The sequence below is a fragment of the Propithecus coquereli genome, unplaced genomic scaffold (genome assembly GCF_000956105.1).
Source record: "Propithecus coquereli isolate 6110/MARCELLA unplaced genomic scaffold, Pcoq_1.0 Scaffold10, whole genome shotgun sequence".
In the NCBI taxonomy this organism is placed as follows: domain Eukaryota; kingdom Metazoa; phylum Chordata; class Mammalia; order Primates; family Indriidae; genus Propithecus; species Propithecus coquereli.
In genome coordinates, this window is record NW_012133858.1 from 1181291 (window position 1) to 1205926 (window position 24636).

General features: G+C 40.1%; 1 protein-coding gene across 1 annotated transcript; it reads left to right on the forward strand.

Annotated features, from left to right (window-relative positions):
- The first annotated feature begins 1057 nt into the window (after positions 1 to 1057).
- Positions 1058 to 24032, forward strand: POGLUT1 (protein O-glucosyltransferase 1). Its single transcript, XM_012641932.1, has 11 exons — positions 1058 to 1214; positions 1929 to 2019; positions 3131 to 3274; positions 7448 to 7583; positions 11229 to 11350; positions 16142 to 16201; positions 18517 to 18616; positions 20641 to 20699; positions 21786 to 21953; positions 22632 to 22688; positions 23135 to 24032. The coding sequence occupies exons 1-11, from the start codon at positions 1118 to 1120 to the stop codon at positions 23289 to 23291; spliced, it is 1191 nt and encodes a 396-aa protein (XP_012497386.1). The 5' UTR covers positions 1058 to 1117; the 3' UTR covers positions 23292 to 24032.
- The last annotated feature ends 604 nt before the right edge of the window (positions 24033 to 24636 follow it).

A 24636-nucleotide genomic window follows, 5' to 3' on the forward strand; every position in this document is an offset into this window, starting at 1 on the left:
TAAGTGATTTCCTACACACTTATATATTAATAGATATATACCTATACTATGCTATATACCTATACTGTCTAGTATTATGTGGCTCACTGTCAAAAAACAAAATTTCAACAAATTTAGTTTAAAGATCTAATTGGCTTTTATTAGTGATTCATATATCAGGTAGCATCCCATCTATGAAACAGAAAGGCAGACTAATGAGCTGAGCAGAGGGGGTTGGCTTTATAGGCAGAAAAGATCTGAAGAAAGCAGAAATAAGGAACAAAAAGCAGGGTTGATCATTTTGAATTTACTTTCCTTAGAGGGTTAAAACAGAGGGGATTTCTTTATTATGCCAGCTCAGGGAGACTGGGCACCTTCTGACTGATTGCTGTGAATCTCCTGTTTTTTGAAAATTGGCCCATTTTAAAGTTCAGTTTGATTATGTGGCACCCAGGATGAATGACTCCATTCTGGTTTGGTCTAGTCTTTTGGGACCTAGTGTAGGAGCTCAGTCCAAAACAATGGTCTTCCATAAATTTCTTTAACAACACTGACTTTTTTCCCCCCATGTCTGAGTCACCTAAACTGTTATAAATTCTTATTATAGAGGGACCTGTGCTATGCATTTACAACCCTTTGGAGTGTAACAGTGCTGTACGCATTCACATGTTCAACAAATCTATGCTATTTAATAAGAGGCAGTTTGATGTCATTCATGGAAAGAACTATCTAGCGTCGGATCTACGACAAGGCAGTTAGTGGTTGTGCCACTACCGTGAAGCTGTTGGGCAAGAAACACATCCTCTCTGATGTACAGTTTTCTGGCTGCAGAGAAATAATATGTTTTCAATATGGCATGGAATGGAAGGAATTATCATTAGTAGACATATTTTCCCAGAGGGTGCCAGGGAAGGAGGATAGTTAGCTGGTCCATTTGTACCTTCTCCCCAGCTTCCTGGCGCTGCACTCCCGGGGAAACTCCGCCTCAGGCCGGGGGACTGGAGGAGGAGTGCGGGGCAGAGCGGCCATCTTTGTGCGGGGCTCGCCGCCCACGTGCTGCGGTGGCCACCGCCATGTTTGTGCGGGGCCGCGCTTCCGCCGGCGTCGCGGCGGGGAATCCGCAGTGGGTCGGCTGGCGATGGAGTGGCGGGCGAGCTCGCCGCTTCGGCTCTGGCTGCTGTTGCTACTCCTGCCGCTACTCCTGCGGCCAGTGCAGGGCCGCCGGAAGGAGTCAGGTGGGTTCCGGGCAGGGCTGAGCCTGCCGCTGGGGCTCGGGGTCTGGCCGGGGTCCGGAGGCGCTCCCCGCCCCCTCGCTCCCCGGCGCCCTGGAGGATGCTGCGGCCGCTGTAGCGCAAGCTGGGCAGAGGGCGCGGGGCACCTTGGAGCGGAGAGTGAGGGTGTCTGGGTCTCTGCTCCTGCGCAGGACCCTGGAGAGTAACTCGTCCTCCAGAATTCGCAGTGCTAGGGAGGAGTGGGAATTCCCCTGCTCACCCGCAGGCGGTATCGCCCGCGCTCGGCTACTTTGTACCTCCCTAGACACTCGGGGGCAGGGGGGCAATTACATGTGCGAGCGCGCGCGGTTTTATACATATGTTGTCAGAGGAGATGAAGGGAGGGTTTAATGTCAGTAGCTTTTAATTGATCTTTTATATGGTGCTCAGTTTGATTAGTAGAAGGCGAGAATCCATGTCACTATCCAGTTTATCCATAGTCTTTCGGGCTGGGCATTAAGCTTGGGATGTTGATGGCCCAGGAGGTAGAGGAGCAGACGACGTGAGCGCTGGAGAATTACAGGAAAAGAGTGCTTCCAGACGTTTCGTTTCCACCCGTGGGACAGGAAGGGGATTTCTGAAAGTTTTGGCTCCCTTGGTTCTGTCTGCCTGCTGCTGCTAGCAAATGCGAATGCTCATGGGTACTTGGTTAACTTTCTTTTACTTTACTTTTTGAAGGTTCAAAATGGAAAGTATTTATTGACCAAATTAACAGATCTTTGGAGAATTATGAACCATGTTCAAGTCAAAACTGCAGCTGCTACCATGGGTAAGTTCTCTTCTTTGATGTGTCTTTGAGAGTTTAGTTCTTGCAGCAGGAAGTACCGTAACATTCCAGAGAGACCTTGGTTGCAGTGGTAAGAGAGCCAACCCGTTTTGAGAGCAGAAAGGGTGCCTGACGTGGTTTTCCTACTTCTAGGGAATAAAAATGCTCTAGAATAGGAGAGACTCAGGTGGTCTCAGCATTACCTATCACTCCCTGTGGGATTTAGTGCATGTGTTTGTCTGTTTCTTCCGTTGGACTGAAAGTTTCTTGAGATCAGGATCTATGTCTTATTTGCTGTTATATCCCAGGTGCTGGCCCTCAGTAAGTGCTCAATAAATATTGTTGAAGGAATAAACCTATTTATCAATTAATCTAATCATAAGTTTCCTGTTGGTTATCTTTGAACAATGCACATCCGGGCTGGGATATGATATGTAGAAAGATAACTTTGAAAGCAGTCTTGGGTTTTAGTCCCAGTACTCCCACTAATTACTCCTGTGGCAAACCACTTAACTTCTCAGATCTCAGGTTCCTCATCAGCTAAATAACAGGGTTCTTTTAGTTCCTTTGCTATGTTACTCTGACTCCTCAAAAATTCATCTGATGCTTATCATACTTGTTGAAAACTTACTATGTAGTCAACTTTAAAAGAGATGCGAAATAGTATCCTTTTCTGATTACTGCTGTCAGGCTGCCAGAGTATGTGGGGGTGGGTACAGGCCAGACAGACCAGAACAAGTGAGTCAGACATTGTAGATTGTAAGGCAAAACCTGTACCTTCTCTGGGATTTGAAGAGGGGGACGTCAGTAGAACTGCAGTGACTGGGAGGACATGAGTAATGAAGGAGGAATTTGGAATTGGCAAGGGAGGGGTAATCCAGATAGAGGGAGGAAGGAGAAACATTGACCTACTTTTTATTTTTTGTAGCTTTACTGCATTTGATGTTTCAAGTTATCTATGGTGTTTCTGGGAGAGAGTCGCTCATTCCTGCCCTCTATTCTTTCCCTCAGCTTACTGTGTTCTCTAATACTAAACCTAAGTGCACTTAGGAATTAGGTGGAACTGTACCACTCTCTTGGCCTGCTTTCCCTGACAATTCCCATTCTTTCCCAGCGTCATAGAAGAGGATCTGACGCCTTTCCGAGGAGGTATCTCCAGGAAGATGATGGCAGAGGTAGTTAGACGGAAACTAGGGACCCACTATCAGATCATTAAGAATAAATTATACCGAGAAAATGACTGCATGTTCCCCTCCAGGTAAGAGTTATGAGGTAGATACCTCTTCTGACTTTATTGCATACAAGCTTACTGGATACTGTTCTTAAAGAGAAGCTAATTCAGGGGAATGACAAGTGAATCCTTCCTCACATTTCAGGGGAACTACAAAATAATGACCAGCTTTTCTCCTTGTCTGGGAATTTTTCTTGCCAGCTCCTCTCCCAAAGCCTGTCTCCTCTCTCTTTTAGAGGCTTGGGCACATCACTGGTTGTAGTAGCTATAGCTGTGCCCCATCTTACTCCACCAGATATCGTAGCTGTAGTACACAGACTGATGAGGCCTGGGAAGAGTGAGCTGGGCTGAAGGAGGAGGAGAAGCATAGGTGTTTATTTACTGAGTGTCTGCCACGGGCCAGGACTGTTCTAGATTGTGAATATTTGAGGAGAGATGACAGAGTCAAGAGCAGTAACTGGGGCTGCAGACTACACTAGCCAGGACTTCAGGTGTGAGAGTTGAGGTGACGTCCGTGGGCTGAGGGCCCAGGGGAGAAGGCAGGATCATGGACTGAGTCTGGCAGTTGAGTTTAGGCAGCATTACATATACCAAATGATAAACCTTCTTTTTGGAGTCTCTTTTTTGTTTTTGTTTTGTTTTTTGTTTTTTTGTTTTTTGAGACAGGGTCTCACTCTGTCACCCAGGTTAGAGTACAGCGGTGTCGTGATAGCTCACTGCAACATCAAACCCCTGGCCTCAAGCAGTCCTCCTGCCTCAGCCTCCTGAGTAAGTGGGACTTTTTTTTGAGAGACAGGGGTCTCACTCTTGCTCAGGCTGATCTCAAATTCCTGAGCTCAAGGGATCCTACCGTGTTGGCCTCCCTGAAGTCTTTTATTTTTTTAACTCAAATCTTTGTAAAAATTAGAAGGTATAAAACCCAGAGGGCATAATATTCCCTTATCTACGATCCTCTTTCTAAACAATCCCTATTCTGTCATTAAACATAAAATTACAATGTTGCAAAAAAATGCATCAATTTGGACATAAAAATTTATAACATTTGTCTTTATGATTTTATTACAAATTAATATTATACTTGCTGTCAAAAATATGTAACAACAACAACAAAAAAGAAAGATCACTTAATATCCTACAACCCTGAGGAAATCAGTTATGTTTTGGTTGTCAGGTATTAGGGGGAAATAGGTGGTAGTGGGTAAAATCCTTGAGGTATTTTAAACAGACCTTTGTTCCATTATTTGGGATAATAATAGCGACTTTAAGTACAAATTATGAGCATAGGGGAATTTTTAATTTCCATGCATAAGAAATAAAATACAAATATAGACATTTTTGGACTTTGAAAGCTTACCCAATGTTTAATAGTTTGCTGAACAATTTAATTCCCAGATGAAATGAAGTGCTTTCAAAGTTTCTGAAAGACACAGTTCTCTTTTTCCTGACCTTAGCATTTTGATTAGCATTATGAGCTTAGAAATATTCTAAAGGGAACACAGGACTTTTAATTAGCAATAAAATAATTTATATTTCCAGTGACACTGCAAATTCCCTTTCTTAGCTGCATACACAACTAAGGAAAACAGAGACATACAAAATACAAGTAGAATGAAATATTCCAACCTACCGTCCTTAATGAAATGGACACAGTTGTATGATATCTCAAAGATTCCCATCTAGCTACAAATAATATCTTTCTAGGCCTAGACACTTTTAATTCAGCCAGTTTCAGAAACCTATATGACATTTTAAAAATTCAGTTTTGAACAAAATAAAATGTAAACTCAGCATTTCAAGGATGAGCGGAGAGATTTTACTGAGGGACCAGAAGTCCATCTGATTAATGCTAGAGAGAAGTCATTTCAAAGATGAGGAGTAATGATTTTTTTTTTTTTTTTTTGAGACAAGAGTCTCACTCTGTTGCCCTGCGTAGAGTGCCGTAGTGTTATCACAGCTCACAGCAACCTCAAACTCCTGGACTCAAGGGATCCTCCTGCCTCAGCCTCCCAAGGAGCTAGGACTATAGGCATGTGCCACCATGCCCAGCTAATTTTTTCTATATATTTTTAGTTGTCTAGCTAATTTTTTTCTATTTTTAGTAGAGATGGAGTCTCACTCTTGCTCAGGCTGGTCTCGAACTCACGAGCTCAAACGATCCTCCTGCCTTGGCCTCCCAGAGTGCTAGGATTATAGGCATGAGCCACCGCGCCCGGCCGATATTTTTTAATAACAGCTTTATTGAGGTGTGGTTGACATAAACTACACATATTTAATATACACAATTTAAATGTTCTCACAAGAAAAAATAGTAAGTATATGAGGTGGTAGACATATTAATTAGCTTGATTAATCATTCCATAGTATAAACATATATCAAATGTCACATTATACCACATAAATATATATAATTATTTATCAACTAAAAAAATAAATTGTATACTTTGATAAATTTTAATGTATGTTTATACCAAGATAATGAACATACCCATCACAACCAAAAGTTTCCTTGGGCTTCTTTGCAGTTCCTCTCTCCTAACCCTCCCATGTCATTTCTCCCCACCCCCACCCCTAAGCATCCACTGATCTGCTTTCTCTCATTATGGATTATTTTCTAGAGTTTTATATAAATGGAATCATAAGATCAAATTGTGGAAGAAAATACAAGTGTTTTAGCCATAATGTATAAATTATTCTGCAACAATTTTTTGGATAATTCAAAAAGATGTTCAGCGAAAAGGAAGTTTCTCTTCCTTCTTAGACACCTCTAGTCCCTGAGACCACATCTCAAAAGATAGTCAGAATTACAAGTTTCTTGTATGTCCTTCTAGAAATAGTCTATGCATATACAAGCATCTAGACTCATCAACAAATTAGAACATGCTTTATCTTCTGTTCTCCAGCTTACGTTTCTTTTCCATATAATAGCAGATTTTGAGATTGTTCCATAAAGTACATAGAGAGCACCTTACTGTTTTCATGGCTGCATGTTAATCCATTGTATAGATTTCTTTATTCAGTCCTCTATCAGCGGACACTGCAATTATTCCTCACCACACCCCTTTAATTTCTGGTTAATGCAAACACTAATGCTGTAGTGAACATTCTTATACATATACCTTTGAACACTGATGTAAACGTACATGTAGGCTAAATTTTCAGAAGTAAAATAACTAGGCCAATTAATGTCTTTTTAAAGTCTGGACAAATAGAAGCAAGTCGTCCTCCAAAGAGGTCGCGCCTATTTACCCTGCCACCACCCTTGTTTCACATACTCTGAATGGACCTCACCCCCTTACCAACACTATGCCTTATCAGACTTTTTGATCTTTGCCAATCTGATTGGCAAAATTGGCATCTAGTTTCATTGGCATTTCTTTATAATACAATTGAGCATCTTTTCGTACGTTTATGAATCATTGATATTTTTTGCAGTTATCTCCCCATATATAAAACAATATTTAAATCAGTCATTTCCGTGCTGCCAGAAAATCATGATCAAGCCTTGGAATGCTGCCCCTAGTATAGTGATGGTCAGGACCTCGAAGAATGGGGCAGAAACAAGCTAAACTGTCAGGGTATCTTCTCTTTCTTTCAAGAAATACTCTGAGGATTCCCAGGGAGTCTAGTCAGAAAGCTGTTAAAATATTCATCGTCATGCACATAACACTTTTTCTGGCTTTCAGAACTGATTTTGATATTTTTCTGTATTCAGGTTGAAGGTAATGAAAGATTTTCTCTCTTTTCTCATAAATTATGAGACTTAATTATAGTGGACAGACATAAAAATAGTGTCTTTGTGAGAAGCAAAGTCAAAAGCACACAGTTAGAAAATTAGCTTTTCAAGCTCCTATCAGAATTTGTGTCTTACTTACTAATTAAACTATTCCATATAAGAGAAATAAAGAAAAAACTGGAATCAATAGAGAAATGGTAGGAGTAGCAATAATACTTCCTTGGAAGCAATGATGATTTATTTGGAAAATTAAGAGTTGTAAACTGGAGCAACTTAGCTAGGAAGGGTAATTTGCACAATATAAAAAAGTGAATAGTTGCTTTAGCAGCATTGCTTTCAGGAAACTTTGTGGTAGACTGATGATCTGAACACTGGCTTGTCTTATTTTAAAATGTGAATGGGACCCTGTCTTATCCTAGAGCCTGCAGGCAATGCTCTGGTGAAATTTTGGTATTTCCGTTGAACAGGTGTAGTGGTGTTGAGCACTTTATTTTGGAAGTTATTGGGCGCCTCCCTGACATGGAAATGGTGATCAATGTACGAGATTATCCTCAGGTTCCCAAATGGATGGAGCCTGCCATCCCAGTCTTCTCCTTCAGTAAGGTAAGTATGGGAACGGCCACATGGAGAGATGGAGGGTGGTCCTCTAGGGTATTAGCAGAAGGTCATTTGTTGTGTGACAGAGACTGATGGGTAATGATGAGGATGAGGCCCGAGGTCCAGGAATGGGTCTGTGTCCCTGGTAGCTTCACAGTGGTTGAGCAGTAAGACTAAGGAGATAGAGTTGAGAACCCATAAGTAATTTGAGTAAGATTACTTAAGTGTCTGTAGTGCTAGGGATGGAGGCTAGGGAGTGAGAGGCCTGAGGAACCTATGAGACATTGGAGGTGGGGCTCCTAGATCCTACAGAGCATGGGAGAGAGGGATCCAAGGAAGCTCATGGGCTTGGAGTTAGGGAATACTTTCATTCAAATAATGTTTATTGAGCTTCTACAATGTATATATCAGCCATGGTGCTGGGTAGTATTTGTCTTCTCTGTCACCGAATCCCAGAGGTGACAGAAAGTGAACCTGAAGGTGCCGGATTTGTGTCCAAGCAGTGCATTGAGAGGATAGGCCACTTACTGTGTACTTACTATGTGCCAACACTGTTCTAAGCTTTTTACATGTAGTAACTCACTTGATATTAAAAATAAGCCTATTAGATCATATTATTGATATTATTATTTCCCCCATTACGATGATAAGGAAACTGAGGCATAGAAAGATAAAGTAAACTTGCCTGGAGTTGTAAAGAGGTAGGGTAAGCATTCAGGCTCGTATGATCTGTCTCAAGACCCCACGCTCTTAACCATTGCACTGTATTTCCTGGTTCTTGCTCCCAAAAGACCCACTAGGAAGTAAACAAGAACTGGTAAAACAGTGTAAACACCGAAAGTAATAACAGTTAAACGAGAGAGCTCCATGATTATTCAGAATTGGGTGACAGAATTGGATACACACCCTGACAGTGTGTATCCTTTAGAAAAGCAGAATTTGGGGAACCGAAGAGGGGAATGTGGGAGGGTAATCTTTGGGTCTCATCATGGAGGGTAGGAGTAGCTAGGATGTACCTGTAGGCTCTGTGAACTTGGGACAGTGAATATCTTGGTAGTGCTCAGGTTTTTGGACAACTGGTCCGTGGCCTGTTAGGAACTGGGCCACATCACTGCCTGAGCTCCCCCTCACTCCCACCCGCAACCCCACTCCAGTCCGTGGAAAAATTGTCTTCCATGAAACTCAGGACTGGTGGTGAAGGGGGGAGTTGGGAGAGGGCCCGCACAGCAGAAAGTGAGCAGTGGTGGGAGCTAACTAAGCTTCATCTGTATTTACAGCCACTCCCCATCGCTCACATCACCACCTGAGCTTCACCTCCTCCCCCCACCACCCTGTAGAAAAATTGTCTTCCATGAAACTGGTCTCTGGTGCCAAAAAGGTTGGGGACCACGATGTAAATGGTGTATTGGCTGGGATGCGCCTTGCTTTCCCAGAGACTAACTATGAAAGCATTGGGAGCTGGGGGTGGGAAAGCTGGAAGAAAGTGGATGGAAGATTCTATGGGCTAAGAGTGCGTTTAGGAAAACTTCATGGACTTTGGGAAAAGGGGTACCATCTCTGATTGGGTTTTTCCAAAGCAGAAGGACCTTTTATCCCCACTTTTTTCTTTATCACAATTTACTTTCTCTCTAGATTTGTTTATTTCCTATGTTGTAAGTAGGCTGATGCCACATTTGTTTTGCATTTCCCATGGTTGACCTTCATTTCTCAAAAGTGCTTGGTCCCATTGTTTGTCATGAAACTCTCCTAGAAGAACAGTTAGAGGCTCCCATGTAAGTCAGTATGGACTTCATGTTTGTAATTTATCTGTGGTTTCTGTGGATAACAAAGTATGACCATCAGTAGGCTAACTTTCCTTTCAGTATGCTAACTTTCCTTTCATCTTTACTTCCCTCCTATTTTTTTTAAATCAGTTACTCCTGGTTTCCAAGGGAGGGATTTTAGTCTGTAAACTTTAGAGGTTAATTGTGCAGCTCCTATTGAACAGCTGTTAATGTGCTTGAATCACATACTTTTTTTTTTAAGTATTTGAGAGAAGGCAAGCAGCATATTATGCAGATAATTCCAATATAAGAAACAATAGAGTTAGAGGTTTATCAGTAGCCAAATTTTCAACGGAAGTAACCATAAAAAGGGAGCAACTGGTTTCACACTTTCTTCAAAAGATGTGTGATAACACTCCTCCCCCATTCTGCCCGTTGGCACTTCTGACTCCATCAGTGAATAAGCAAGCATTTACTGACCCGCCAGTGTAAGCTCCACAGTGCCACAGTGTTAGGTAACACCAGCTAACACTTACTGAGTACTCACTGTGTGCCAGACACTGTTCTAAGCTTTTTATACGTTTTAACTCATTTAATATTCAAAATAAGCCTATTAGATCATATTATTCGTATTATTATTTTCACTGTTACAATGATAAAGACACTGAGGAATAGAAAGATAAAGTAAACTTACCTGGAGTCATAAAGAGGTAGAGTAAGCATTCAGACTCATGATATGTCTCAAGAGACCATACTCTTTTTTTTGTTTTGGAGACAGAGTCTCACTCTGCCATCCTGGCTAGAGGGCTAGAGTGCAGTGGTGGCATCATCACAGCTCACTGCAACGTCAAACTCCTAGACTCAAATGATCCTTCTGCCTCAGCCTCTCAAGTAGCTAGGACTACAGGCACGCCTCCCCACGCCCAGCTAATTTTTTCTGTTTTTAGTAGAGATGGGGTCTCGCTTTTGCTCAGGCTGATCTTCAACTCCTGAGCCCAAGTGATCCTCCTGCCTCGGTCTCCCAGAGTGCTAGGATTTCAGGCATGAGCCACCACACCCAGCCAGGAGCCCACACTCTTAACCACTGCACTATATTTCCTGGTTCTTGCTCTCAAAAGACCCACTAGGAAATAACCAAGAACTGCTAAGACAGTGTAAACGCCAAGAGTAATAACAGTTAAAAAATGAGGGAGGCCGGGCGCGGTGGCTCACGCCTGTAATCCTAGCACTCTGGGAGGCCGAGGCGGGCGGATTGTTTGAGCTCAGGAGTTCGAAACCAGCCTGAGCAAGAGCGAGACCCCGTCTCTACTAAAAATACAAAGAAATTAATCGGACAACTAAAAATATATAGAAAAAATTAGCCGGTCATGGTGGCGCATGCCTGTAGTCCCAGCTACTCGGGAGGCTGAGGCAGTAGGATGGCTTGAGCCCAGGAGTTTGAGGTTGCTGTGAGCTAGGATGACGCCACGGCACTCACTCTAGCCCGGGCAACACAGTGAGACTCTGTCTCAAAAAAAAAAAAAAAGAAAAAAAAAGAAAAAAAAAATGAGGGAGCTCCATGATTATTCAGAATTGGGTATATTATTTCCTTAAATTAAAAATCTTAACGGTGTTTGTCTTCTAGAAAATGGAATTTTGGGGAACTGAAAAAGTTGACCTTTAATGTGATTCTAAATTCTGGAATTTAGGGAGCCCAAGAATTTTAACCCATTGTCACTTTTGCCTTTTAATGTCTAGAATCTAGACTTTGCAAACTTGGTAAAATATATCTTTTGGCAATGTGACACAAGAGCAAGGCCTTGTCCACATCTTGTGGCATGAATGCAGTTTGCTTCTTCTAACTCTGTTCCAAGACTGATTTAGAATGACCTTTATGTTTTTGTTGAAGACATCAGAGTACCATGATATCATGTATCCTGCTTGGACATTTTGGGAAGGGGGCCCCGCTGTTTGGCCAATTTATCCTACAGGTCTTGGACGGTGGGACCTCTTCAGAGAAGATCTGGTAAGGTAGGTCCTTTAAAGAGGTTTTCTTTTTTTCCTCTTTTTGGGTTTTCTTGAAATGAGCAGTAGAATATAACCGATTATTTACTTTAAAATGACTAACTTTTAAGTTAAAAGTAAAAGAAAACTTGTTATAAGTACTTTTGTACATGTATAAAAATATTTACATATCCACAGGAAAAGGCAGAAGAATCTATCCTAAACTAGCAACAATGCCTCTGTGGGAGGGAGTATAGGAGCATTTTTTTTCTTTAAATTTTTCTGTATTGTTAAGATTCTTCAAGAGTGAGTTTACAGTGTTCTGTTTCTTTATTGCAGAAAAATAAAGAGTGAATTACTTTTATAATAAGAAAAAATAAATGACCATGTTGTAGGGGAGGATAGAAAATCACTTGGAAGAACATAAATGTACTTGATAATTGACAGCCTAGTACTTTAGGCGGGTATGAGGGAACATAAATGTTCCATAAATATCTCAAGTACAAGCTGATTCCAGATCCTGTCTGATTCATGACTGAGATTGCCTTGGCCTGCTGACTCCATCCTGCTATCATTTCAGAATTTAGATTGTGTAGGTCATCCAAACTGTGGTATTTCTTACTTAGCTACATTTTATATTAAAGATTCAAACAACTTTGGTGCTTACTTAGGAAACTTCTAGAAACACAGTCTATATAGGTCTTCTCTCAGGTGTGAGGAAAGCTATAATTTAATTCAACCTTACTTCCACAAATATCTGTCACCTCTACTAATTGTGGCTGAAGATTCAAAGGAGAATCTTCCCTTTCTGAGGAAACATATAAGAGCACAGTCCTCTGTGGTGGTTAGAGCCCTATGGTTAAAAAAACAAATCTCTTCTACAGCAGGTATAATTTGGAAATTAGTCTCAGACTTCACAGAACTGGAACTGGAAATTACCTTTATCCAGTCCTTTATTTCAAGGATAAGGGAATGAATACCCAGAGAGGTTAAGTGGCTTGCTCAAGGTCAGAGGCAAATCTGGGCCTGAAGTCCAGGTTTCCAAATACATTACCCTCTCTACTTTACTAGTTAATATTACCTATGTTCTCCCAACACTGAGATCATCATTTCTTTTTTATTTTTTGGTTTTGAACATGATTTTGTGGGGCCGGAAGGGAAAGACCTGTCTTTAAGCTTTTTTTTCTTTAAGTTATTCTTGGCTTAGCCTTAGTTTTCTAATTTTTTTTTTTTTTCAGGTACTTGCAAATACCCTTTTCACATTGTTCCTTCTTTATGTAGCTCTTTTACCACTTGCTATACAGCTACTTTGTTTTCAAAATCTTTAAAACCATTTTTACTGATTATGAAATGTGTATATACTCATAAAAATTTACAAACGTGTATAACCCAGGCAACTTTTTCCCACACTAATTGATGTTTCTAAGTAATTTTTCCATGTCAGTTCCTAAGAATTGACCTCATTATTTGTGACTTTTTTCTTTTTTGGAGACAAAGTCTCACTCTTGTTGCCTGGGCTAGAGTGCCGTGGTGTCATCCTAACTCACAGCAACCTCAAGCTTCTGGGCTCAAGGGATCCTCCTGCCTTAGCCTCCTGAGTAGCTGGGACTACAGGCATGCACCACCATGCCCAGCTAATTTTGTCTGTATTTTTAGTTGTCTAGCAAATTTCTTTCTGTTTTTAGTAGAGACGGGGTCTCGCTCTTGCTCAGGCTGGATTCAAACTCCTGACCTCGAGCTATCCTCCTGCCTCGGCCTCCCAGAGTGCTAGGATTACAGGCATGAGCCACTGCGCCTGGCCTGACCTCATTATTTTTAACAGCGGCGTAGTATTCTGTTGCATGGATAATAATTTACTTCATTATTTCCTTTATGGACAGTTAGGCTGCATATGTAATATATACATAATTTGTTATTTTCTGGACTATTCGGGAGTGTGTTGCATCCCTTATGACCTTTTATCCCTTAATACTTTAATGTGGACTTTCTAAAAACAAGGGTATTGTCTTTCATAACCATACTACAAATAGAAGATTCAGGAAACAATATTGATATAATACTTAATTGTCCCAATAATATCCTATATAGCATTTCTCTCCTCTAGTACAGGACACATCTAAGATCACAGATTGCATTTAGTTGTCGTGTCTTTTTTGTTTCCTTTAATCCAGAACAGCTCTTCAGTCTGTCTTTCTCTTTCGTGACATTAACTTTTTTTTTTACAGATGTTCTTCAGTTTTGCTTTGTCTATTGTCTCATGATTGGATGCATTTTATGTATTGCTGGCCCAATTGCCTACATAAGTGATTTTGCGTCCATCCACTCCTCATTAGTGATGTTATTCGTTTCCTCCACTGTGTAGTTATTATTTTCTCCCTTATAAACTCATAAGCAATCTTTAGGGAGATAGAGTATCATTAAAATCTAATCTTACATGAACATTTTTTCCGTTTGATACCTTTCCCTTTTGTTCAACTGAAGTTATTCACAGTTACAGAATTGCAGTATTTTTAGGCCCTGCATTCAGAATCTCTAGCAATGTCAATTCATTTTGTACCTTGAAACTTTAATAATCTGCTTGTTCATCTATCTGCATTGATTATGTCTGCCTGCCATTTTTCTGTTTTTATAATCTTTTGGGGCTTTGTCCCCATTGACTTACATTTACTCTATGGAAGAATTCAGTGTTTCTTGTAGATTTAAAGATTTCATTTTTTATTGTCAGGGTTTTAAAAAGAGGTAGTATCAGGCTAGGGTGGTGGCCACTGTTAGCACTCACCTTCAGAAGAAAAGTCATAGGTCTCTTGAGTGGGTAGGTGGTATAGAGAATGAAGGAAAGAGAAAACAGTTAAAGTCTGTGTATATTAAACACAGCTTTCCCAGAGTCCAAGGAAATGAAGAGAAGTAACTTTGAGTATAAACTGATACATTTTTTGTTCGGTAGTTTGGCAACATATATCAAAATTGAAAATGTATATTCTGTATTCTTTGACCCAGCCATTCTACATCTAGATTGTATCCTGAGATTTTAGACAAGTGTGCAAAGATGTATGTACAAGGATGTTCACTACTCTGTTGTTTCTTAGAGCAAAAAGTTGGAAAGTACCTAAAGGCCCATCGGTAAGGGATGAAGTAAATTATGATGTGACTATAAAATGAAACACTATGCATAAATGGAAAGGCAAGGTAGAATGGGGCTTAAAAACTGGAATCTGGGTTCAAATCCTGGCTCTTATTATTATAGCTGCATGATTCTGGGCAAGTTGCTTAACTTCTCAAGGACCTCTTCTGTAAAATAGATGTAATAAAACCTACCACATGAGGTTGTGAAAATGATTTGATACATATAAAGCACTTAGAACAGTATCTGGAACACAGTAAGGTACTATATAGGTGTTGGTTATTATTATTTGTAATATATTTTCTAAAAAGAATAATAGCATGTATGGTATGACCTCTGTTATATAGAGCAAGATTTCTCATTTTTGGTACTGTTGACATTTTGGGCTAGATAATTCTTTGTCGTGGGGGCTGTCCTGTGTATTGTAGGATGTTTAGCAGCATCTCTGGCCTCTATTGACTAAATGCCAGTAGCAATTCCCCAGTAGTGACAATCAAAAAATGTCTACGGATATGGCCAGATGTCACTTGGGTTAGGGGGAAGGGCAAAATTACTGTCATTGGAGAGCCACTAATATAGAAAAATGATTGGAAGGAATTCTTCACTAAAATGTTACAGTGTTACCTGTAGATAGGGAGATTCCATATGCTTTTTTACTTTTATCTTTATACTTTTCCATTAGAATTTTATTTAATGAGCATGTAACATTTTTTTCCACCAGTAACAAAAAAACCTTGAGAAATCCAGTGCAATGGTGTTTATATTTTGGTAAGAGGAAGTATGGGGGAAAATAAGAGATAGTGCTAGCCTTGGAGTGGAGAATCAGATAAAGGTGATCCAGCAAGAAAGGGCTAGAGGATGAGCCAGGTTAGCTGAGGGTAGAGTCTGAGGGCCTGGAAAATATTGAGCAATGCTCTCAGCTGGGTGAAAATGAATGACATGGCACTATATGTATCTGAAAAGGACATATACCTCAAAAGTTGATATCCTAAGTTCCTCCATTACTGTAATACAGTCCACCAATCCCTCATTAACTCCAGTTCAGCCTTCCTGTCCTTTTTCAGAAGAAGATGCTGCGCAGACTTCTGTGCAGGGAGGGTTCCTACGAAGAAAGTTAAGAATGATGCATCTGTGAGCTAGCAGTGTCAGCAAGGAAGGCTGGTCATGGTAATGTGTACTAAGACCTGAGTTTCAAGGACATATCTTTATGGAACACTTAGTACAGTTTTAAGAATACTAAGGTGCTATGCAAATATCAGACTAAATCTGATGACACCTCCTACCCATCAAAAACATGAAATTAGACAGTGATTGCCCTTTTATTCAATTTGTGATATTTTTTATAGTTGTTTTCACATATTAATTTTATCATTAGCACTCTACTTAAAGTAGAAAGGAAATCCTTACTATACCAAATTAAATAGCCCTATACACGTCATTCAGGGTTTGGGGGCTTTTCTTTCAATGCTGTTAACTTACTAATGGGGCAACAGATATATAGATATAACTGGCTAGCACCTCCAGAGCAATGAAATAATAACAACAGGGACCATAGTATCTTTTAGGACTTTTGCTTTGAGTAACCTTGATCATACGTATTTAAAAATATAAAGCTCTGAACTAATCTTCAGAAATGGTTAAAACACATCCTTATATAGTTGAGAAAAAAACAAACTAATCAAAATCTGTATTTTTAGGTCAGCAGCACAGTGGCCATGGAAAATGAAAAATTCTACAGCATATTTCCGAGGATCAAGGTGAGTATATTTTCTGACATTTTATAAAGATATTCTTCTAAGTAATGTGCAGTATAAGTAATCTTGAGGGTATGATGAACTCTCTAGCTCAAAGGGAAAGCTAAGATAACTAAGAAATAAATGTGGAATCACAGTTTTAAACTAGAGAAGAATTCAGATTATTTGCCCAAATCACTCTTAATTGAACTGAAATTCAAAGAAGTAAAGTTCATCCATGTAGTCATTCAACAGATATTTACACAGTACCATGAGTGTGTCGGGCATTGACTGTATAATGTTTAACAGCACAAGTTGTAGCACTAGAGAATGACTTAATTTTAAATTTACACACATGAAATAAAAAATAATACTGTTGAACAGAACAGATGGGTGTCTTCTTGTTTATAGTTTCCTGGGAGTAGCTTATGGCATGCCATGGTCACTCTGCTAGTTAATGTAGAGCAGGACTCATCACCAGATCTCCTCACTGCCTTTCTAGTTAGAACAGACCATGTGGCTGCCAAAATGGTTAAGAGCACAAACTGAGACAGGTGGAAATGGGCAGGAAAGAGAGGAGGGAAATGGAAAGATAGTAATATGGAGCTGTGTCGTTCAGCTCCATAGTCCCGATGCCAAGAACAGCACATATTATATATGTAGATATATAATAATTATCTGTGGAACAGATGGATAGAAAAGACCATCAAGGGGGAAGGGTTTTGTAGCTTTTGCAGTGAGTCATTGCCAGAGATTACACCCTCTATTTGCCCTCCTCTTTGCTTGGGCAGTGGACTTCAGGATGCACATGGGCCAACCAACCAGCCACTGCTTCCTGTTCCTTACCAACTTCTTTGATTCTCAGACCTTGAGATTACAGATTCTTAATTTGGAGCCCGTGTCTGGGCTTCCAGAGTTTTAGAACTTCCTTGAAATTATATAGGGATGTGTGCATTTTTCTGGGGTGGGTGATTAGTCCATCGTTCTTACCGGATTCTCAAGGGATGCATGACCCTTCACATATCAAAGCCCTCTGCTACTTGGACCATAGCTAAGACTTTTTTCACATATATTCTTTAGGATTTTAAGTCCTTTAGTTTTTGAGGATTTTTTTTTGATTTAAATATTATACTAGACTTTACAAAGCATACACATCACAGGTCATGTAGCTGTTTTGGTGAGTGGTGATTACCTAGTCACACAGCCATGGGTACTGGTGATTATAGAAGCTACATGAACTTGCCTAGAAGAGAAATCATTCCCTGGGATACAGCCGTAGTGACCAGAACAACATACCCTGCAAGACCAGATGCAAGCATCCCTGTTGCTCCATGAATTAATATTAAACATGTTTGCAGACAGGATTTGTCTTAGGAGTTTTTCAGAGCTTTGCCCTGAAGGAATATGTGAACGTGTTGGTTTGCATTTCAAATGCTGTTGCACTCCAAAGGGCGTCTCTGAAAGACAGTAGTGGCTGTATCCCACAAGGTGCCGCGTTTCTCAGACCTAAAGGTTTGGATTTGCTTTGTAAAGCAAAGTGAATCTGTTAAAAACTACAGGATGAGAGCTGACAATGGAGTGTCCCCTGGAACAGACAGCTGCCCGAATGACTAAAAGCAAAGCTCTTGTTTTAACACTCTAGACTACCTGTCTCCATTCACAATAACCTAATAAATATGGAGCCAACATATCTCTGTTTAACCCCTCTGTTAAGTGATAAACTTACCTTAGAACTTAGAAGTTAACCTTTGAAAGATTTTGTAACCGTTTGCTCACGTAGATAGAATTAGTTAAAGAATCTGTAGAAGCCTTTTGAAAATCTGTTAACCTGAGAGGAACTACCTGCTGTTATGTAAATCTGTTACCCTTGGGAATTATTCACTGTTCCCTATAAGTTACCATGTAAGACCTCATTTGAGCCTTTTTGAGACCCACGGAGAAGGTCTAGGCCTCCTGAGATCCCACTTTGCCTATAATCTTTATAAACTTATAAAACTATATCTTTGTCTCTGTGTATTCTTTTATTTCTTTTATTTTCCATTTTTCTCTATTAATTTTCTTATCCCTTGCAACTCTACCAAAGGGACCCGGTTTTTTGCGGGGAACATTGGCCACGTTCCCGGCACATCCCCACCTCCGAAGGTACAGCGGGACCAGCCCTGGACCATCTAGATGCTGCAGTACCCGGTATCCCCGTCTTGTGCTATCACAGAACCAGTGAATTGTCCACCTGGGCAGACAGTAATTGCATTGGATCCTAGTACTGCTCACCTTTCAGAGATTGGGAACAGTATTATGGTATAGGCCATACAGTTTTATGTCATGTGTTTCTTTTATAGGACAAGTCCAGAACGAGATCCTCTCATTCTTCTATCTCGGAAAAATCCAAAACTTGTCGATGCAGAATACACCAAAAACCAGGCCTGGAAATCTATGAAAGTAATTACTAATGATCTGACTAGAACTACAGCAGTGCACATTCTCATTCAAAGAACATTGCCACTTGGGTAGAATTTGAGATTAAGTTTCCACTTGGTGGTGAGATGAATATGGAGAAACTTCCATGAACCAGAATTAGCACACATGTAAATTCTTCTTATTCAAACTCATATTGCTTTTCTGGCCATATTATGACTAGTATGTTATATTACTTTCAAGGTTTAAACCAGAGGTCACAAACCTTTTCTGTAAAGAGCCAGATAGTAAATATTTTAGGCTTTGCAGGTCATATGGTGTCTGTCATAGTTTTTTCTTTTTTTTTGGAGACAGAGTCTCAATCTGTCGCCCTGGCTAGAGTGCTGTGGCTTCATCATAGCTCACTGCAGCCTCAAACTCCTGGGCTCAAGCGATCCTCCTGCCTCAGCCTCCTAAGTAGCTGAGACTACTGGCACATGCCACCACACCCAGCTAATTTTATCTATTTTTAGTAGGGATGGGGTCTCACTCTTGTTCAGGCTGTTCTCAATCTTCTGACCTCAAATAATCCTTCCACCTCAGCCTCTCAGAATGCTAGGATTACAGGCGTGAACCACCGCGCCCAGCCATAGTTGTTGTTAAACTATGTTATCACAGCACAAAACAAACCATAAGCAATATGTAAACAAATGAGCGTGGCCATGTTCTATTAAAAACTTTATTTATGGGCACTGAAATTGGAATTTCTTGTGATTTTCACGTGTCATAAGATATTCTTTTGTTTTACTTTCCCAGCCATTTGAAAATGTAGAAATATTCTTAGTCCGTGGATTATACAAAAACAGGCAGTGGGTCATGTTTGGCTTGTGGGCTATTGTTTTCCAACCCCTGGTTTAAACTGGTAGTTCTCAACCCTGGCTATACAATACAACCAGAGAGCTGAAAAAATGAATCAAATAAACCAGAATCTCTGGGGATGGGGTCCAGGCATCTTCATTTGTTTAAAACTCCCTAAGTGATTCTAAGGTAAAGTCAGAAATTGGGACCTTTGGTATAGAGTCATTTCTGTCCTCTTAACTCTGTGACTTCTTGCCTTAATCCAAGAACTTAAAGACCTAAATTTCCACGTCTGAAATTTCCATATGCCATATGAGGATGCTATGAGAAAAAGCTTTAAGTTTCTTGGGGGAAAACTAAGTAAATCTGAGACGCACGTATTATTTGATACAGTTTCAATCAAATAGGAGCAAATGAGTTTAAGAAACTTTGTTAAATAATAAAAATATTTTAAAAAGTATATTCATTCAGCACACAAGTAGTTGTCAGTATCTACTGTAGAAAGCTGCAAAAACAAACAAGACTTGTTCTCCTCCTCAAGTTTAGCGTCTGCTAAGGTGGATGGGATGTGCATGGGGGTCTCAAATTCAAATACCTCCAGGAGCCAGCACATGATGCAAAGGAGTGAGCAAGACAGAGCACTAACAGTTCCTGTTGATTGCTGCCAAATGGGAAGAGGAGCCCAATTTACCGGACCTTCCTTCTTTGTTTTTCTGCAAGAAAAGTTGGAAATCTGGAGTTTTGCAATAAATATCCTACCACCTATAATACTTATTGAATACTTATTTTCACATACTTTGCACGCCCAACAAAATTTGTGTGTATGGGTGCTACCCCTCTAAGCCCACCAGCCAGCGCTTGTGACTTCTGTGTGTGTAAGTTACATAGAGTGAAATGTGCTGCAGGCTGCGACTTCTGAGTTCAAAGGAGGGCTGCATGGCTTCAGGTGAGCTTAAACTCTAAAATCAGACAGACCCGGGTTAAAACCCTCGATCTTCTACTTAGGGCCACGTGACCCTCAGCAAGTCTCTCAAATTCTCGAAGCCTTGCCTTCTGCATTTGTATAATGGGGATAATAATGTGTCTTTAGTATGTTTATTATGAGGCTTAAATGTGATAATGTTGATGAAATGTTTAACAAAGCTTGCTACACAGTGGTCACCAATAAATGCTATTACTACTAATACTCTTAACTTCCATTTCACATAAAGGATACCTTGGGAAAGCCAGCTGCTAAGGATGTCCATCTCGTGGATCACTGCAAATACAAGTAAGATTTCCAGGACTCCTGACTCTCTTAGTTTCCATATTGCTTTTGAAGTATAATAGCTTCACTTTGGGTGAGAACTTCAGTACGAAGGCCCTGCTAGGGTGTGTGAAAGTCACATTAATTCATTTAGCTGGCTTTTTCTGAGAGCCTACTGTGCACTGACCTGAGTTCTGTGGGGACTGTAGAGACAAATGGAATATGGTCCCTGCTTCCAGAGAGCTGCCTGCTAGTAATCACAGTGTTGGGATTGCCTCTCTATGCCCTACTCACCCAGTAGTTGAAATTAGATTACATATGTCTCAGGTTAATAAACATTAGAATTAAATGTCAGGACCAAGAATTAGATAAACAGGTGAAACCAGGTCTGGAGGAGGGCAGTGGAGGATTCAGAGATGTGAATGCTGATGACACGCACAGTGGGAGCTAAGGGTAGAAGCAACTCTGGCTGGAGACGGTATGTGCATGAGAAATGCTGATGAGGAAATGTTCTTTGCTAAGGCAGCCTTTTTCCGGGGGCATTTCTGTGAAAATTGATTAGGTTTGCCTTGTTTTCCTCTCCAGACTTCAGGATGATGTCCTGGAAACAGGGAATGCCTTTGATAAGATGGGGTACACTAGAGGAAAAACAAGGCTTGGGGAGCTGTAGCTAGTTAGAGACATTAGGCCTACACAAGCTTGTGCAGTTTTTTTTTCACTCCTAATTTTTGACATATGTCATTGAACATTCCTGTATTTTTTCAAGTATGTCCCAAATCTACAACAGGCCATCATTTCCTTCTGAGCCTTGTATCCTTCCTACCCAGCACCCCACTCCTGACCCTGTCTAGCCCTGTCTGGGGAAAGCAGCCCTCTCTTTCTCTCACCTTGACATTCCTAGAACAACCCGTAACCCCAACTCTGGAAAAGCAAAGAGCTTATAGAAACCTCACAAGGACATACTGATGTGTCCTTGAAAACTGAAATTGGAAGATGGGAGAGGAATCATAAAAGGAGAGAAGGGGAGGAGGGAATAAACAAACAAAAAAAAAGCCATATTTGCGGCAGCAGACATACAGTAGCAAATGTATTTTGTTCTTTTTTCCCTAGGTATCTGTTCAATTTTCGGGGTGTAGCTGCAAGTTTCCGATTCAAACACCTCTTCCTGTGTGGTTCGCTTGTTTTCCATGTTGGTGACGAGTGGCTAGAATTCTTCTATCCACAACTGAAGCCATGGGTTCACTATATCCCAGTCAAAACGGATCTCTCCAATGTCCAGTAAGCATCTGTCCCCAAATGCAGTTTCTAATGACCCTTGTAATCTGCCTTTTACGTCCAGCTGTTTAGGGCATTTACTCCTGATGATTTTTTCCATTGAAAGCATTTTATTTCTTTTATTTGGTTTGCATATATAATATTGCATTATTATCCACGTAGGTTATAAATGGTATTTATTTTGAAAAAGTGCTTTAATGCTGGTTTCAAATGAAACATTCAGACACTGTGAAGTAAAAAAGCTCTAATCTTTCAAAGACTGAAGATAGGGATATTTGATCTTATTTTATTGTCAAAGGGATTTTCAGATACAGCATGAGAATTGATCTCAATGAAACTTAGGCAGGTTTTCTCTCATGCTGAGAGAAGCTAGGAAGAGGCATAGAGAAGGGCCAGAAGTGTGAACGCAGTTCCCTTTTCTGGGGGGCCGGAACAAGAATTTGGAGACAGGATGAAATAGTCTGTTCCACAATAGGCTGCCTTTAACCTGTGTGCAGGCTTTTTTGTTTGTTTTGGGTTATTATTTTCTTCTTGTGAGGACCCTGATATCTTGGCTTTGAGGAAATAATCCTTTATCCATGTATCTAGAGATTAATCAGACACCTTAATCTGTGGTCTTTTTGATTTACTACCAATGAACTTGGTCTATATTTCAGAGTCTAATAATTCTTTTCATTTTAGAGAGCTGTTGCAATTTGTGAAAGCAAATGATGATGTAGCTCAAGAAATTGCTGAAAGGTAAGTTCTATTCATTTTCCCTTTTTCACTTCACTTTATCATCCCCATTTTGCCCTAGCTAAAGTTATCTGAATATGTTATCATGGTGATATCTATATTTCATCCTGATTATACAGAGATAACTCAGAATTAAAGCTGTTCTGGGGGAAAAAACATTCACATATGCCCCAAGCTTTATAGAAGTAGACTGAAATCTGTGAGATAATTAAGTACTTTTTATGAGCATTGGCTGCTTATGTGTTTGTTTTTAAGGAAAATAATGTTAACTTCTATTGCTACATGCATGTATGTAGATATGATGGCTATAGGGTTGGTTCTGAGGATCAAATTAATTAATTCATATAAAGTACACCAAATATTACTTGGCACAAGTAAGTACTCAAATGTAGGATATTATTATTATTCAATTCTGTGCTTTGAAATATTCTTGTTAATCTTGTCTCCAGGGGAAGCCACTTTATTATGAACCACCTGCAGATGGATGACATCACCTGTTACTGGGAGAGCCTCTTAACTGAATACTCCAAGTTTCTGTCCTATAATGTAACAAGAAGGAAAGGCTATGATCAGATTATTCCCAAAATTTTGAAAACTGAACTCTAGTAGTCATCATAGGATCATAGTTCTCTCTGTGGCAGCAGATCTCAGATATCCTACGGTAAGAAGCTTACCATGAGCATGGCACCTATACCTTGAATACCTTTACGGAGCCAAATATCTGGTTTTCTTTATCATGCTACACCCAGAAAAACTCTTGAGAAAGACCCAAAATGTGTATAACACACAGATATGACGCCGCTCAACTCTGGCTAAAAAAGGACCAGAAATCATGAGACGTGGATTTTGGACCCAATTCTACCTTTCATTTTTTTAGGACCAATCACAGCCTGTGCCTCAGATCATCCACCTGTGTATGTCCATCACTGTGAAATTGACTTGTGTCCATGTGATGATGCCCTTTGTCCCACTATTTGGAACAGAAAATTCATCATTTGGAACTAGTGCAACTCATCGCTGCAGCTCTGAAGTTACTCTAGGCTTGAACTCTGTTGCTTTATTTTAATGTAAGAAACCCTATGGGATTTGTGAAAAATACTTGGGGATCATTTTCTGAAAGGTCTAAGGAAGCAGTAGTTGTGCCACACAATGATGTAGGAGTTCTTTTGTAAAAGCCTAAACTGTTTTTACTGAGGAGGATTCTATAATGCTACATAGAAAGGAGCCAATTCCATGAGTAATTATTGCAGTTGGATTTCAAGTTCCCTTTTTGTGCCTTCATGCCCTTCTTTTTATTGTATCTCTAAAAGAAAAAAAAGGACAAAGACTTCTTAATAAACTTAGGAAGTGGTCCTTACTCTTTAAAGGAACTGTGCATAGAATGGCAACTCTTCCTTACCCTTTGCACACCTTAACATTGTTCTTTTTTAAATTGGCCATAGCAGGGGTTGTCCACACTCTGAATGTCTTGCAGGGACTGCAGGGAGTCTGCATATGTGAACATGGCATTCAGTTGGTAGCTTAGAGCATTCAGCTTCAACACTTACTTATATAGGAGGTATTTCTTTTGGTGCAATTCCATGTTGGAGTGTCTCCTTTGTCCTTTTTTCCCCTTTTGAAAAAGACATTTGGGTAGTAGTTTAATCGCTCAGGGTACTCTCCCTAATATAGTCAAAAATGAAGAAAAATGTTTATTCTAAAACTCTGTAGTCTGATGACTTAGAACCATCCTTGACCTTTAGGCCTAACATTTCCACAAAGAAATCAGCTCTTTTCCTTTACCTTTTAAGAACTCTTCAGTATTAACTGGTTTTAAAATTAGTAAATGTGAGATTCAATCACATAAAATCAGAGATTTTATTCCATTGTCACAAATGTATTTGACCTTTATAACTCCCTTCCACAAAATTTTAAGTCTAAGGATCTTTGAACATCCCTTGTAAGGAATAAG